This window comes from Dendroctonus ponderosae, unplaced genomic scaffold (assembly GCF_020466585.1).
Source record: "Dendroctonus ponderosae isolate FM_Combo_2020 unplaced genomic scaffold, Dpon_F_20191213v2 Dpon_F_20191213_1, whole genome shotgun sequence".
In the NCBI taxonomy this organism is placed as follows: Eukaryota; Metazoa; Arthropoda; class Insecta; order Coleoptera; family Curculionidae; genus Dendroctonus; species Dendroctonus ponderosae.
In genome coordinates this window covers 44,236,903-44,254,121 of record NW_026017110.1, presented here as the reverse complement: position 1 = coordinate 44,254,121, position 17,219 = coordinate 44,236,903, and the positions used below count along the sequence as shown (strand labels likewise).

Here is a 17,219-nt window from a genome sequence, read left to right as displayed (position 1 = left end):
AAAAACCTCTTGCAAAGATTCCGTGACTAAAATTGCCTCTAGTCAACATTTTCCAATTATATTGTTCATGTGAACAAAATTTGTTCATGCATTGACCGTGAGTAAATATAAACTGGAATGCTCGGGCTGCTCGAAACTTTTGAAACGTTTTCCCGTTGAACTGACTAGAGGGACACTGAGGAAAAACCCAATAAATTACACGTCATCTTGTACAAAATACACTTTATTGTAAAACCTAATAACACTGAAAACTTAAACTATAGAAAACAAATTTTCTAATAGTTTCGCTAGTACCGAGACTTTGTATAACAAGTATCTAGACTGACCTACTAACATTTACGTGTGCGATATACATTTAGTTTCTAAATGTTAGATAACTACCGATAACATATTTTCTAAATAATGTACAAACCTACGGTTTTCACTTAACTTTGATCTATTATCGTTTATTGCTCTGGGTCTATTCGCATGAGAGGAATGTAGGACTTTTAGTGCTGGCTCAGATAAACCGTAGATACCAGTGAAGAAAAACTGTAAGTATATTGAGTGGTTGCCTAATGATTTTTACAAAAGTAAGTCAGTATGTACACTTTTCTATCTATTACACAGTATACGAGTACATATATGACCCTGTTCATTTTATTACATACAAAATGTATATTACATTCAATTTTAATTTAGTTGTGCAGGGAGTTGCCGTTTTTAAGTTTCAGCAGTTTTTTCATAGTAAACCTGGGACAAAGCGAAATAAAATACGATCCCTCGGGATACAATTTAACAAAGCGCCGTTCTGAAATCCATGCGGGATTAGAGTGCTGCAACTTCCTTGTTGGTTTCAGATCTCCAAAGGAAAATTCAGTTCTCTAGGCTTCCTTCCTGCTTATTTATCCATCAGTTTTAAATATACAAACCGAAAAAGAATGAATAAGAGACTAACAGAGATACTAAAAGACAGCAGAGAGCTAAGGCTTCAAATATATGAAAGGATGAGATGTTTTCACAAAGAATCAACTTGCATCTTTAATACTAAATTGTTTTATTTCGCGTTCTTGTAGATGTCTTCAAAATAACATTTTCAGTTATTCATCTTATAAGACGCCTATTGTTTTCCTCGAGCTTATTGCTGTTTTTTACGTTCTTCTAACACAAGTTGATAATCTCACATCAAAGGAATCCAATGGGTATTTCTGTTATGGCAGTTTGAAAAGTTTACGATCACTAAATAACCAAAGGGGATTGGTTAATGTTTTTTCGCGTTATTATGAGATAAAATTTGTTTTCTGTGATTTATGTACACATTTTCGTTTTCTGACGACTGAAAAATTTGAGGAATTAATTTTTTCTTTCGTCAAATTTCGTCCTGGTTATTCAACATCCAAATCCGCGTGCTCAATTCACTGTGCTCCGATTTACCAAACACTTGAGTGGACATGAGTTCAAATGTCCCGGCATAAAGCGATTGGTGTTGTTTGAATATTGCATGGATTTAATTAAATGCAAACAGTTAGCTTAGACTGTCCATGCGTTAACGAAGTCATAAGATTTCAATTTAAATGTGCATTATGATGCATCATCGAACTCCATTTCAGCGTTTTACTATTGAAAGTTTTCAACGGTTTTCTTTGTGAGTTGGGACCAATTTATGTGAGACCCGATTAATTTATTTAATACACATTTTAAGGAAAATAGTTTCACTTTGTGTGTTTTTACATTCTAAATTTGCAAAACAGGCCAATGAAATTTGTTGTTTTTGTTATTTTACATTTTCGATTATTTTATGTTTCAGTAGGAAACTGCGTATATGAAATTCAAACTTCCGTCTGAAGCCAGTAACTCTGGGCAACAAGTTCGTTCTGTTCATGTTAAAACTGAAAATGTTAAAAACTACATGAAGTTAATTGATTTGTATCTCCGCTGATTCCACCTTACAAATTGCAGTTCTTACCACCAACGTCACTTAAATTCATCACAAATTCCGCTTTGATGTATGAAGAGTCTATATCACGCTCGGTTCACCCTCGTAGCCCTCATCGGGACTCTCAGTTAAAAGGTCGTTGGCGTTTTCATTTGGCGCGTTTGCATTAACGTTATCACTTTTTGGTACACTAACACTAATGCTATCACACTCGTCTTCAGTGTCCGTTTGTGCACTGGCGCACTTTTTTGAGACACTCTGAGGTAGATTTTGAGGATTTGGAGGCAGGCAAGGCGGCCAGTTCAGTGAACAACAGGGAACTGATGAAGGCGATGAGGCTTGAGGCGGAATTAATTGGCGTGGCACTGGATACCCATCCGCTGTGTATCTGCAAAAAATCCCATTTAATTATCTTCCGGATATTGAAATCGCGAACATAAAACTGAATATATCCTTCGTCCACCTTCAGTCGGACCAGGATAATTTAATAAAATATGTATTCAATTTGATTCGAAATTGGTTTCGGGCGGATTCGTTTCTATGGCTGAAAGCAAATCAATTACGCACAATCCAATTTTAAATTGTGGCAAACCGAATATACCCAGTTCGTTTTTTCTCAATTGAACTTTCAGGTTAAAACACATAAAAGGGTTCACTGTTTTTTTACAACTTACCGAATGTCTGTGGTGTGATAATGGTCATAAGGAGTGTCGATACTACGGGAAAGAAATTCCACTTCTCTGGAATATCTTTTGAGTGGATTAGCAGCCGAATGCCGTTTCATCCGATTACAAGGAAGAGTCCGATAATAAGACTCGTTGCTGCAAGAAGACCTGCAAGGCATTTTAGGCAGGCCGTAGTCGATTGGGTAGCCTTGGGCGTCCACTACGTGACGAATTCCTGCAAATAAAATACACTCTAAATAACTAGTCTTAGTGGGTCAATTTACTGCCAATGCTTTGAAAAATGCGGACAAAACAGCAGAAGCTGGTAACTAAATTGAAGGCGAATTATTAGGAGTTGAAATTAGCTTTATAGCTTTTCTAAGAAATGGCGTTATAAACGTATGTTGCATGTGGGTACTCGAAAACTATATTCGCGCTAAAGCACTATATTTATACACTATATATATACTATATGTGTCACCTTGCGCAAATGTAAACAACATACATGACAAGACCATTCAATATGCCGACTTTCGTGCCGAATAAACTCAATTTGCGGGAAGCTTTATGATTCTGTTTCGATTTGAAGAAAACTGCTGCTTCGAGTCGTTTGCTGCTCGAGGAAGTTTACGGGGGTAATACTCCATCGATGTGAGTACTGGTTTCGACGCTTCAAAAGTGGTGATATTGACACCGATGGCAAGGAATGTCCCGGTCAGCCGAAAAAATTCGAAGACGAAGAATTGGAGGCATTACTCCTCGAATATCCGTGTCAAACCCTTCAAGAATTGTCCGGATCATTGGAACCGGTCAACAGTTGGCAAAGGTCTCAAAGCGATGGGTATGATTAAGAAACTAGGAAATTGGGTACCATACGAGCTGAAGCCGAGAGCCGCGGAGAGGCGGGTTCTAACGTGCAAGAACTGCTCGCGCGCTCAAAAAATAAAAGTTTTTTTGCATCGGGTCGTGACTGGCGATGAAAAGTGGATCCATTACGATAACTCCAAAGGTGAATTATCGTATGGATACCCCGGCCACACATCGTCATCAACGCTAAGACTGAATATGTATGGATCCAAGCTCATGCTCTGTATTTGGTGGGATCAGTTGGGCAAAATTTATTATCAGCTGCACAAACCGAACGAAACCATCACCGAGGACCTCTACCGAACACAATTGATGCGTTTGAGCCGGGCATTGAAGGAAAAAACGGCCGGAATTCGAGCAGAGGCACGACAAAATCATTTTGCAACATGACAAAGCTCGTCCTTATGTCTCAAAACCCATCAAAAAGTACTTGGAAACGTTGAAATGGGATGTTCTACCTCACCCGCCGTATTTCCCAGATATTGCCCCGTCCGATTACTACTTATTCCGATCGATCGCATATGCCTTCGCTGACTGGCACTTCACCTCTTACGAGGAAACGAATAAATGGATCGATACATGGATCGCTTCAAAAGACTAACTGTTCTTCCGAGTTGGTATCCGAAAATTGACAGAAAGATGGGAAAAAGTAGTGGCTAGCGATGGTCGATACTTAGAATAATCCATTTGCAACCCGTTTTGCTCAATACAGCCTCAATTTTCGAAAACAAACCTTTTAAACTAATTCCCACTTCTAATATATCGCGAAAATATCGAGTGGTCCTAAAGATTTACATATTATGAACATTGTTGTCAACATCAGAACCAAGAATGCAAATATGCAATCCAAATATTAGATTTCTGTCTAATTTTCAATATCTCCATTGACATTTTTTGCATTTGCTTTCTCTAGGGAAAGAATAAGAAAAGCTTAGATGTACAATTTCAAAAAGGAGCAATCACTGACCAGCAACATGGAAAGCAGACATTTTATGCAAACCCGACCTGAAAACATTTCTTTAATTTAGTGTAATGTTTCAATGGGCTTTATTAAACGCAGCCACAGCAGCTGGACATGAAAACCCCAAATCAGTACCCTAATGGTTATTGGTCAGTGGGACCCAACTAAATTGTGGACACACTCCACAAAACAGCAATTGTAGCAAAGCGAAATGTCCCATTTTCCGGATGTTTATTACATTTGCAAGTATCTCCAAACAACACCTTCTATACCACCATAGGGCTAATCTTGGAAAATAAACCTTGCTGGGAGTTGCTTCTCGTTAAGACGCAATTAGGCAAACGTATTAACCGAATTGTTTAGCCTAAAGCGGAGGTTTCATATAAAGAACCGACCCTTATTCTGCAGGTTGTCCGCTTTTGTTCGAAATTGCCCCGCTTGTTGGGAATTAGTTTTATTAAGCAACATTTGGGGTTTTTCACCAGTGCCTTGTACTTTGTTATTTCGGCTATTTTTTTGTTTTGGTGCGACATAGACCATGTTGATGTTTGACAGACTAACGAGCCGTTGAATAATGAAAACAACTCAAGCAGACTTGGACGTAAACAAGGAAAAATGTAATTTAAATATGAATTGGGTGTACGCTGAAAACGCAGTAGTAATTAAAAATTTACGTAAACACTACTACTGGTTTTAATTATTTCTGTATTTCTCTCTACTTGATCGGCGTCAATTTAATTTTGCTCAAGCGCTTTTCAAATTTTAACCTTCTATAATGGCTTAAACACGATTATAAGGGTTAAATAGGTAAAATCCAGGATAAGAAAGTAACTGCGTGTGGTATGAAAACACTCCCGTTTTGGTTGCAACTTTGATTAACTTTACCTCGGTAACAAAATAGCGGAATTATGAGAGGCTTGCTTGATTACATGCGGGCGGTTTAAACCGTTTAACCATGGAATTTGCTAAAATACACGCCGAAACTCGTACCTGCATGGGTAAATGGGACTAAAACAGCGAATAAAACAATGCAGATGTACCGAAAAAGGGGGCTTATTATTTCAGCAAAATACCTACTGTTGGGAATTTTTGCTTGAAGTGTTTCTGGTTGATTATCTTGCTTGGGATTCTGTTTAATTTAGCGGCGCTTCTGACAATATTTATACTATTTGTGGATTCATGAACAGAATGATTGTGTCTAGCATGCTACAAATAGGCGAAATTTTCGTGTTAAAACGTGTCCGAATTAGACAACAAAAAGACGACAGTGTAACGCAAATTCGCATACTGAAACCGAACATTTTCACATCATCCATTTATAAATGAACAAGTTCAAATATTTATGGAGATTTTCACGGACGGTGCATCAAACTAGAACGAGCAAGTATTAAACGGGAATGTGAAAATCTTCAGGCAGGCGCAGGCTTGAAAATGTTGAGACCAGAGGAAAAACTAAGATAATGTTCACACATTTTAATGACGACTTCAAGACTCATTATTCAGAAGCAAACTTTTTCAAACAATTTAAAAGTGTCTGATTTTCAATGTTCAAGTCACGATTGTTCGGCCATTTCAGACTGCAGATATGGTTTTGAGGGGCGACTCGAATAGAAATTCGGGGAAAATCGCAGCTAATTTAAACCCATCTCATGCTTCATTTGCGTTATGATATATTGGAAGTTTTTTAGAGCAAAGCTCCCTGCAGCTACTGCGAAAATTCGGTCAGATATGGCGATTTTCCACGCCCTTATTGATCGGTTTCCTGCAGCGCTTGAGTTGGATTTAGTCTTTCAAATTTGCAAACTTGCCGGCAAAAACGTGCACACTTCTTCATTGAATTGGATTCATTATTAAATTTCATCGTCCGTAACGCTTTTAGCGGCATAACGTTATTTAAGTCCTTACAGCTTTATAAATTTAGGAAATGAAAGGCACTGTGATATTGTGCGGCCAGCATAATAGGGCAAAGGTTTTGTGAGCCGGGGCCTGATGTGCTCCTAAATCATTTAGGAGCCAAAATTGTTCCTGTGTTTAAAGCGGCTTTAGCAACAAAAGCAGTAATACCCGGTGAAACACTTGCACGAAATTTATATTTACTTAAATATTTACAACGCAACTTGTGCAGGTTTAAGCGGACTTTTGTTTTCCCATGACTTATCACGCGTATGTATTTCGAGATCTAATATGAATTAGTGCGTCTCATCACTTGCGCTCCAATTAACCAAAACCTGATTTATTATTTCTCAAAGTATGAACTAACTAGCCACTAACGACTTCCAATTTTTTCAATGGTTTAATTAATGAGGTTACTTATGTTTTGTCACACTTAAACCTTTGAGTTAACAAAGCGCCGATTTGATGTCATCAAACGTGTCGAACGAAAAGTTAAATACAAGAAAAACGGAAATGAGAACATGTCAGAACAATTGTTAGGGACATCCGTAATGTGCCCTTTGTGCAAAGTTTGAAAGCCAGTTCGAGAGTGTGGAATATTTGCTGTGCGGTGGTCAAAGGCAATGTTCTGATAGAAGCTGTCGCAGTTGGCAAACTGCACAAAATGTAATTCAGAATTTTCCACTAAAACATTAGTTCTATGCACTCAAAGATAGCTGAAATATTACGGGGAACTTATCTTTGATAAGTTTCTATCAAGCTTTAGAAAAACTTCTCCTTCGAATTTCAGACTCACTTTAGTTTCAATAAAATATATTTTTATTGCCTACTAGCAGCGAGCCAAGCTTTTGCTGTTTCTGGTAAATGAGTATTTTTACGTATATGCATTGCGACATTATAATAAACGCAATTCCAGTTAACAGTCTGTGGTGTGTTGTGGGAGACAAAAATGAATGTATGCAGGAACAAAATATCAAACATTGTTTTTTGTGTGCAGACTGTCCTAAAACATTAAATGCAAAACATTTCATCCAGTATCTTTGATTAGAACGATTGAGAGAAAATATTATGGACAAAAGTTTAGTGCTTTGCAAGCTTACACTATGAAAATTCTAGATTGACCGTTTAAAGAACATGTAATACGATTTGCACATTTCCTATGCATTGGTTTTAATCAAATGTATTGAATTTTAAAAACAACTTTTATTCCAATACCAGTGCAACTTTTATTTCACTACTTACAAATATTGAACAATATGTATTAAAATTTTCGAACTCCAAACGATACACTTTTAATTCGATTTCAACTTTTTTTTCTATTCAATTTATTTGTCATCAATTTTTGCTCTGCTCTGTGTTTATACAAGGATGGTTTTTGCAAGTTTGCATTTCCTCGCACTCTCCTGAGAACGACCTTTTTGACACGTCATGATGCAATAAATGTGAAAAATGAACCGATATTTAACTCTGGAGTGAACGCGTCTGTAAAGTATGAGCATTTCCATTGAACCCTTCGGTCTGAAAAAAGCATTAGCAGCAAAATATAGATGTGGGGGAATTTTGATAGAATGTTGTACTGAAATATTAATCAGCAGTGACGAGTTCCACATAAATCTTCACGCATTATGCTGCTTTACTCTAGACGCATGCATTTGAGATAAATGTTGATAAGCTCCATAGGTCAAAATTACCTAAAGTTCCTTGGTCGCCTGCATAAAACTCCCCAGGATTCCGAATGCAAGTTACACCGGATGGCATTGATAAATTTTCTTCTTTCATTTGACGAACATCTTCCCCATCTCCGGCTCGTCGGCATCCTATACTTTCAGTCCCATTGATTAGGTCCGGATTTTGTTCTAGCTGATATCTGAGAACAACAGTAATTTGTAGAAAACTGTAATTGAAATTTATCGAAAAAATTATAATTTGTCTTGTTAAATAATGGAATGTCGAGATAAAAGTGGCCTAGACAGTGGCAGCAGGTCAATTAATTTTCATCATTTCAGGCTTGTAAAATTCTTATTTTATGAAAATCTAACTTAAAATTAATCAATCCAATTTCAACGACTTGCCAACAATTTCCACTTCTCATAAATCTTTGTCGAAAACTTTAAATTAACTGACATTCAGATTGAAACTTGAATGCAACTTCCAGCTAAAAGTTGTTCCAAATACAAACAGGCAACTTTTGACTAATCCCGACGAAACGTTCGTATTTGATTAAGTTGTATTTTTCTTGTAATGCTTTACAACTTTTATCAAGTTAAATTTAGGCCGTTTTGAGCTAGGCTTTCCCGTTTTCAATCGTGGGCAACAATTTTCTATTTCTCAAATTTTCCATAATGAACCATTGCACTTACCTTCTCAAAGAAATGGGACTAACAGCTTGATTTCTACTACTTCTAATAGGTGATAAATGGTTGGCATATTGATCTTCACAGGCCCTGATTCCAAACAGTACCACTTCTTCAGCTTCGGCAGTGCATGTTGTGGTTTGAGTAGACGGTGTCAAATTTTGCTTCATTTGTTGATCCAGAGGGGATGAGGATATTGATTTTGCTGCGAAAAATACCCGAATTTATTGGAAAATCGTGTGACATGATTTGGGGTAGGTACTTAAGAAAGGGTAAATCAGTGTCAGTTTCGCCGGCTTACGCTGAATAATTAAGTATCCCGTAAGAGATTCGACTAACCGAAAATGCAATTTAGACGAAACTCTGTCGGGAAAACCGTTTGCCTCGCCTTCAAGATATTATCCACCGCATCAGGAGTTCGTAATGTTTAATCTGAAATGTTTATGCCAATTTCGTTTTGAGCTTACTTGCAATATGGACTCCATTTTTGAAACAGGCAGTGCGAACATTTGGTACAACTTCCACATGATTAATAAGCACTTCACACTTTGCTCCAACAGCTAAACGATTTTCCCAACTACTTAATCAACAAATCAAACTGAAACATAACTCCGTTCCCATCGATTTACCAATTTCCGAAAGCACTAAATAAGAGCCTTGGACATAAAGGTCCATAAAATGCGCTGAAGCTTGTCACATCTGTATTAAATTTTCTGATGATATTACATTTGGTCTCGTCAAGTGATAAATTTTACGTTTACCGAGTAATGAGTTGCAACATCGTCGGATTTACGAGATTTTCGACGTTGAAACAGGAAGAAACAGAATATTTAGGTGTTTCGCTTACCCCAAGTTTTTTCCGTATTGGTTCCGTTCTGGTTTTGTTGGAGATGCAATGAAACCTCCTTGGTCTGGTTCCGCTTCAACTGCCGCTTCTTTTTCTTGTGGCACCTGATCAGACAAGCAATCACTATGAAGAGCACTAGAATGAGAATCACCGCAACACCGATCACAGCGAACATTAAATATTCGATCGGAAACGACACTATGATCACTATGGGTTCTTCTTTCAGCACTATTTTAATGGTGAAGTTCGATTGGGCACTTCCAGCGGCATTTTCCGCATGACACACATAAGTGCCATTATCTTCAACATTGGCGTTGCTGATGAATAGTTCGCTCTTCTTATTTTCACTGCCCTCCTCGATGAAGTAAATTAAACGCATTCCTGGAGCTATGCTGGTATTGTTTTGCAAAAGCTGTCCATCAAACCACCAAGACACCTGAAATGAAATTTGGTTTATTCGAGGGCGTTTACATTTTTGTTATTTCCTCTTTGTTCGCGCCAATTGATTTTTCTCATTCGCTTCTATATCGCTCAGGCCCACGGAAATGGGTCAGTCAACAAGAAACACTAATATTTTTCCGTTATGCCTTTAAATTCCGATAAATCCAGTTTCTCCTGAATAAATCAACAGGGTCTAATCCCCAAAGAAAGCAAGTGGGAAGCTTATACTTCGGAAGGACTTCCCAGGTTATAAAAATTAATGAAGTTTTTCTGTTTGGTTCGTTTGTACTATTCGAATTCCCAACTTTGTTACGAGTAACCTAATAACGGGGGCAGTTATACATAATGTATGATTTCTATCAATTAGTTATTCCATATTTTTACATTTATATGAAGCAGCGGCATTTCGCACAGCGTATTTATGAATTCCCCCAGCTTGCCATTACTTGACTTGCTATTCGAGATATATTTGTAACGAAATTACTCTAGAGTAATTTCATTTTGTATGGTGATTATTGTTTAAGCAGGTGACAAATTTTAATGTTTTAATATGACAACTCAGATCTGATATGGGTAGTCTGAATGTTTTTAAAAGGGTTCAAAGGAAGTTCGTTAAATATACGTTCCAAAACTTGAAAGTCAGTCTACAAAGCGTTTTTCGAAAATTTAATTTCTCTTTGCTTCACATTTTCTGACATTAAAGACTTCCTATAAAAATAAGTTTTAAATTGAGTTTTACCAACTTGAACTTTGTCATGTGCGAGTATTTTCTTCAATATCACTTTTTGCCATTGTTCCATTAAACTTAGAACATGTAAAAGGTAACGATTTTAGCGATATGAAGTCAATTTACAAAACAATATTGGGTAACGAGTAGATACTTATTTATATTCCCCATAGACGATAGATCTACTTCAGGGACGCACCCCTGCCCACGCGAGCCTTGGTTTATCTTCCAAGACCATACGGGGGAAACCATTGTCCTCTCTCCATTCGTCCATCCAAACCCAAATTTTTCCTTCCCAAAATACTTGATTTCGCCAACTCGCAATAGGATGGCGTGGCACAATACATCCTAAAAACCCTTTCCATAAAGGAAAACGAAAGTCAAAGAGGAGTAGGTTTCCTAATACACCCAAGAATGATCAAATACATTCAAAGCTACACCGGAACAAATTAAGCGAAAATATAAGCCCAACAAATATACATGAAGTGGCAACACACCTAACAACGATAATTAAAGAAACTGTACTCAATATCGCAAAAAAGAAATAGAGAAAAACAAACAAACTAAGAGCAGAAAAGATTCAACTGATAGAAAAAAAAGGAGCTTGTACGGCGAAGGCCAAAAACACAGAAGAATACCGCGAAATCAGAAGAGAAGCAAGAAAAATTATACGCAAGGATTGGGAAGGAAACTGCATAACAGAAGTAGAAAATGCAATCGAAAATAATAAGAACATGAGATGACAACGGAAAAACAACGGCGAACCCCTAAAAGACTCCGTGCACCGAGAAACCAGAAATAAGAAGGAAATCCCAAAGATCACCAAGGAATTTTACCAAGGTCTATACACCTCACAAATAGAGAAACCAGAAACGATTAGATTTAAGAAAGTGAGAAATGTGGGGTCGGACGACATCCCCGAAATAACAGAGGAGGAAATACAACATGCTCTTAAATCATCAAAATATAGCAGGGCCCCTGGACGCGATGTCATAATTATAGAAATGATTAAGGAGGCAGAAGAAACAATCGTCCACAAGCTAAAGACACTTTTCAACACTTGTTTTGAAACCCAAGAAATACCTGAAACCTGGAACGAACCCATAATTACCCTACTCTACAAGAAAGGAGACCCGACACTTCTTCCGTATTATAGGTCAATTTGTTTGCTTTCATACATCTATAAATTGCTCACGAGAATCATCGTTAACAGAATGAGTAGCAAACTCGATGATTATCAACCTGTAGAACAGGCGGCATTTAAAAGAGCTTCATCCCATGCGAACATCTATTGACCTTCAAAATTATAAATGAGAAAATGACAGAATGCAACATGCCATAATACTCAGCGTTCATAGTTTACGAGAAGGCCTTTGATTTTATTGAACATTTGGCAATTCTAAGCGAGCTAGGGCTGGCCCATGTCGACCCTAGATACACAAACGTACTGGAAGAGATTCACAAAAACGCGAAAGCGGCAGTGAGAATACACGAAACAACAGATTTCTTTGCCGTGCAAAGAGGAATCAAACAGAGCAACAGAATCTCACCCAAACTGTTTACCCTGGCCCTAAAAGGAATTTTCAAGAAATTAGACTGGTCAGAAAAGGGAGCCATCATCGACGGCGAGAGATTAACACATCTCAGATACGCGGACGACATACATTGTTAAAAATAAGTTGAAAATTCAGTTACTTTTCAGTAAGTTTTGTAACTGAAAATTCAGTTTTTGGTAGTTGAAAATAAATTCATGCACATTGTGATTGAATTTTCAGTATTCTTATTGAAAATTCAAAATTCAATAACGTGTAACTGAAAATTCAATAACATGGAACTGAAAAGTTTTCAGATCTTAACCTATTTGCAGGGACTGATTGAATATCTGTCAATTCGTACTACAACGGACGAATTAACGGATTTACAACCAATAGAACACTTTTGTATCATCGTACCATCGTATAAACGGATGCATGGCTTGATCTATTCTTTCTACAGTGACGTGACAACTAGCAGAGAGACTTATCACAGTTTCACCAAAAAACATCGTAGGCTACATTGGCATGGTGGAAAAGGCATCTGCATGCCACCCAAGTTCGAATCCTGGCGAAGACGTGATAATTTTCCCGCGTTTGGAAAACATTGGAAGCAGACCAGAACAACAGCAGAAATCTACCATAGGAAAACATCTCGACAATGGTCCTCCGTATAATTTGGATGGTGCGTTACACAAATATGCGCGAGAGGTCGTCCACGCTCGTTTTTTTAAAATAACCTTCTTCTTCTTTTTTACCAAAAGTCATTTGTATTTTCAATAACAAGATTTGAATTTTCAATAACTGGTTTCTGAATTTTCAATAACAGGTATCTGAATTTTCAGTTACGTATGTGAAAAAAACTTCAATTACATTTGACAGAAAATTCAACCAGATTTTTTTAACAGTGTAGTCCAGTTAGCCAACAACGCTGAACACCTGGAAAAAATGATTACAGATCTTAACCAAAAATCAAGAAAAATAGGCCTCAACATCAATATGAATAAAACCAAAACTATGTGTCCGGTGGATCCCAATATCATAATAGACAACAACAAAATAGAGAATGTAAAGGACTATACATACTTAGGCCAACGAATAACTCTTGGAAAGGAAAACAAAGATATCGATATCGAAGCTAGAATTATAGTCGGATGGACGGCTTTCGGCAAAACTGAAGAATGTATTCACTATCAAAAAAATACCCTTGCATCTGCGATCAAAAGTTTACTACCAATGCGGATTGCCAGAACCAGATACGGGGCTCAAACATCGACCTTCACAGGGCAAATGATGAACAAGCTTAGCGTAAACGAAAAACGAAACAAAAAACGAAACGAGTTGAGGAGAAGTCTAAAATAACAGATATAATATATCGGGAGCACAAGTGAAATGGGACTACGCGGGACATATCGCCCGAATAAAGGATAACAGGTGGAATGGAAGAGTTTTGCGATGGAGGCCATGGACCGACAGAAGAGTGAGAGGACGACCTATCACACCTTGGTACAGCGACATCTAAAAGGTGGCAGGACTTCGATGGATGAGAACTGCCCAGAATGGAACAAAATGGAAAGAACTACGGGAGGCCTATGTCCAATTCTGGACGTATAACGGCTAGAAAAAGAAGAAGAAGGAACTATTCGATCAAACGATCACTTTGGTGATTCATTTAGTCTTATAAATTAGCAGGAATTGCTTCACTACTCTTCCCAGAAAGATCTGCCTTAAATTCACCGAAAATTTTAACTTGGTTAGCCTATAGCTCCTCAAGAGCCTGGTGCTTCAACTAAGCTTCTAATGTCTAAAAAAAGTACTTTTTGTCTACATCAACTTACAGCAGCTTCAGGAACAGCATGGATATGGCAAAGCAACGACACATTTTTTCCTTCTGTTAGCTCCAAGTAGAGTGTAGTGGGTTGCACCTCGGGTAGACAAGCCAGCTCTTCTTTGGGTATATTTTTCACCAGATTGTTCTTCAATCTTAAAGGTGCATGACATTCAGGATCATGAGATAGCGTCACTTGGAAGGATGAGAGCCAGTCTCTAAATTCTTGAATATGGCAGTCACAAGTCCAAAAGTTTTTTTGAAGCTCAATGCCTTTCAGGGTTTTTGGTAAAGTTTGTGGACTATGAATTGTTTTTAGTTTGTTTGAAGAAAGGTGTAGCCACTCTAAACTGTGAAGCCCTGTAAGAAAGATTTACGATCAGTTTAAAGATTATTTGTTTGGTTTTGCTAGAAATGATGAATAATAGTTGTAGGTTCAAACTTTGATCCGGGCAAAGTGTCCAAACAGAAGCGAATAAGATTCACAGTTACTGTTCAGGTGAAGGTAACCAAAGGCTGTGATTATAACTTAATATGAATAGCAGCTAAATACTCTTTCTTATGAACACCAGTATTAAAAAACGTGAAGTAGTATATCATCTTGAGTATAACTACAGTTTCGAATTGGGAATAATGACTTGGTTAGAGGAAAATCCCCAAGGTGTAGATGGCAATCTTTTTCGCTCCTGAAACTACTTTGCTATTCATAGTTTCTACCGCAAATAAGCTTCCAAAAAGCCGCACAACATTGGAAGCCTTTATCTCAAGGAACATGTTGGCAAAATCCACAATCTCTCCGTCAGTAAGCCTCGGCGTGTTAAGATACGACGAATGATTGAAAGCCAGCCTCTTTGCATCTTTAATAGGATTCGAGTTTAAAGTGAGTTTCCCACTTTAGACAGACACCTTGCCAATGCAGCCGCTGGGAATTATTTGATCAATTTATTCGAGATCGATTGGACCTCGTATGCCTTGGCTGCCTTCGGGTAATGGATTTCAAACGTATGAATGATGCAGGTAAACAGACGAGTGTGGCTTTGCAGGGTTTAAAATAAAATGTGAAAACACACTTCAGTGGCGTCAAACTGAGAATATATGATGGGGAGTTCTCATGCCATAAGCCAGTTAGGAGAGTAACATTATCTTTCACTCAGGTTTCGATGCAAACAATACTTCAGAAGCAGAGGCAGGACAAGGAAACCAATTGAAACTCTAGCCAATTGATGCTAAGGTGAAAAAACTGACTCAATTGAAGCTAGTAAACTTTAATATTTCAAGATGTTTGTACTTATATTAACTTCCTGGACACATCATAATTTTCTCTGCTCCGCTAAGAAACTTTTGATATTATCAAATGGCAGCATATCAATACAGTGTAAAGAAAAAAATGTTAATTGCAATAAATTTGTTAGTTCAATCAATAAAATATACATTTCGAACAAATATAGCCAAAGCTCTAAAACTAACTAACCTATAAGATCCAGCTAAAGATAATCATTATAATGGTATTTGCATTTTGTTTAATGCAAGCAAGCTTACCTTGAAATGCACCTTCCTCGATATCTGCAATCTCGCAGCCGCTAAGCTCCAAAGTGTTAAGATAAGACAGATGATTGAAAGCCAGCCTCTTCACGTCCTTAATCGGATTCGAACTGAGGGTGAGCTTCATCAAAGACGGGCAATTCGAAAACGCCAACGTGGGAACGCTTTCCAGAAAATTACTCGAAAGATCCATTTCGACCAAATTCGTCAAACCTTTGAACGTATCTGTGTGAACAGTGTTGATGCGGCACTTTGATAAATAGAGCCGTTGCAAATTGACCAGCTGTTTCTTCACGAATAGTTCCTTGGTCAGTTCGCCTAAATTGTTGTCGGAAAAGTCCAAAACTTGCGTATCCGGATCAATAGTTTCCGGAATTGCAGTCAGAGTTTTATTCGAACATTCCGCAGTTCGTTTTCCGTTTTTCCACTTGCATGTACACGAAAGTGAACAGGTCAAAACTTCGTTGACGACATGTAGAACCATAATGGAACACAGATGCCAGAACGAGATCTGCATCTTGCCTCTTCGGGAAAAATGGTCCAGTTGGCTAAACAGAGTGCTGTTTCATGTTGTCACTTCGAGCGTTACCTGAAACAATAGAAGCAGTCTGTTATTTAAAGCAGCTCATTTATTTCGCCAAAGTTTCTCTAATACATTCCAGACATTCAGGCCGGTGAAACTGACAGTAGTTTCATTTTTCAATTGATTTCTCGGCTGAGAAATATACGATTTTACCCGACTTCCACCTAAGTTTTTCGCATTGAACATTTATTTCTGGCTTGTTCCTTTTGCGCTGCTCGGGGGTTTGGTTGAGACGATTTATGTCCTGTCGGCACGAACCGCCAGTATAAATTGGCCTTTCCACATTTGTTAATAGAATCCCTACCTTTGCTGAAGCCAATACATCGACTCTGGGTTATGCTCTTTGCAATAGACCGATTTATTCATCCTGTACCCTTAAAACATTCTCTGTAGCAGTTGCGTAGAAAAACACTTTTCTCAAGTAAATTTTCCTCGGGAAAAAAATGTGCTCTGCAGACTTTCCAGAATTGCAAATTCCTGCAAGGTAGTCATTAGGTAGTCAGTAGGTATTTAAATATTTTGGTCAGAAAACCTAAAGTGACCAAATGGCCACCCCCAAAGTGGAAAGAACAATTTAGTAAATAAATGTTGGATGGGGAAAACTTGTGTCGAAGACCCGTTGACCTAATTCCTTCGTCTAGCCTGAAAAACATTCACGGGCTCCCGAAACTAAGGTATAGTAATGCAATCGTATTTGAATAATTTATCATATTTATGGATTTTACGAACTCCCACCAGCTGAAAAGAGTTGGAGGCTTTAGACATAAATAGAAGATTTTAGTGATGCGTTAAAAATAGGGTTTATGGGACAGATACACCAGTTTAGCTTATTCCGATAAAGGTTGATGAAAAAGAGTTAGCTGAACACTTTGCATATTTTTTTTGCAGATTTCCAGCCGCCTGACGTGGAATGCACAATTGACACGTTGAGTATTTGAAACGGACATTAAATGCGACTAAAGGGGAGAATGCGAACTTTATTGCAGACAAACGAAAACGTGAATAAAACTTTTAGTGTTTGGCGACTAGCTGCCCACATGTACTTTGCTTAAGGAGGCGGTTTA

At 37.8% G+C, this 17,219-nt stretch overlaps 1 protein-coding gene across 1 annotated transcript in view; it reads right to left on the bottom strand.

Annotated features, from left to right (window-relative positions):
• Positions 1 to 205: 205 nt before the first annotated feature.
• LOC109535953 overlaps positions 206 to 17,219 on the bottom strand; it is a 149,480-nt gene continuing 132,466 nt past the window's right edge. Inside the window, exons 3-9 of the mRNA XM_048670331.1 lie at positions 15,570 to 16,161; positions 14,041 to 14,390; positions 9,503 to 9,938; positions 8,662 to 8,860; positions 7,993 to 8,168; positions 2,590 to 2,815; positions 206 to 2,303 (exon numbers count right to left, since the gene is read on the bottom strand). Coding sequence (XP_048526288.1) covers positions 1,997 to 2,303; positions 2,590 to 2,815; positions 7,993 to 8,168; positions 8,662 to 8,860; positions 9,503 to 9,938; positions 14,041 to 14,390; positions 15,570 to 16,089 — 2,214 coding nt within the window. The 5' untranslated portion in view covers positions 16,090 to 16,161 and the 3' untranslated portion in view covers positions 206 to 1,996. The remainder of the gene's footprint in view (positions 2,304 to 2,589; positions 2,816 to 7,992; positions 8,169 to 8,661; positions 8,861 to 9,502; positions 9,939 to 14,040; positions 14,391 to 15,569; positions 16,162 to 17,219) is intronic.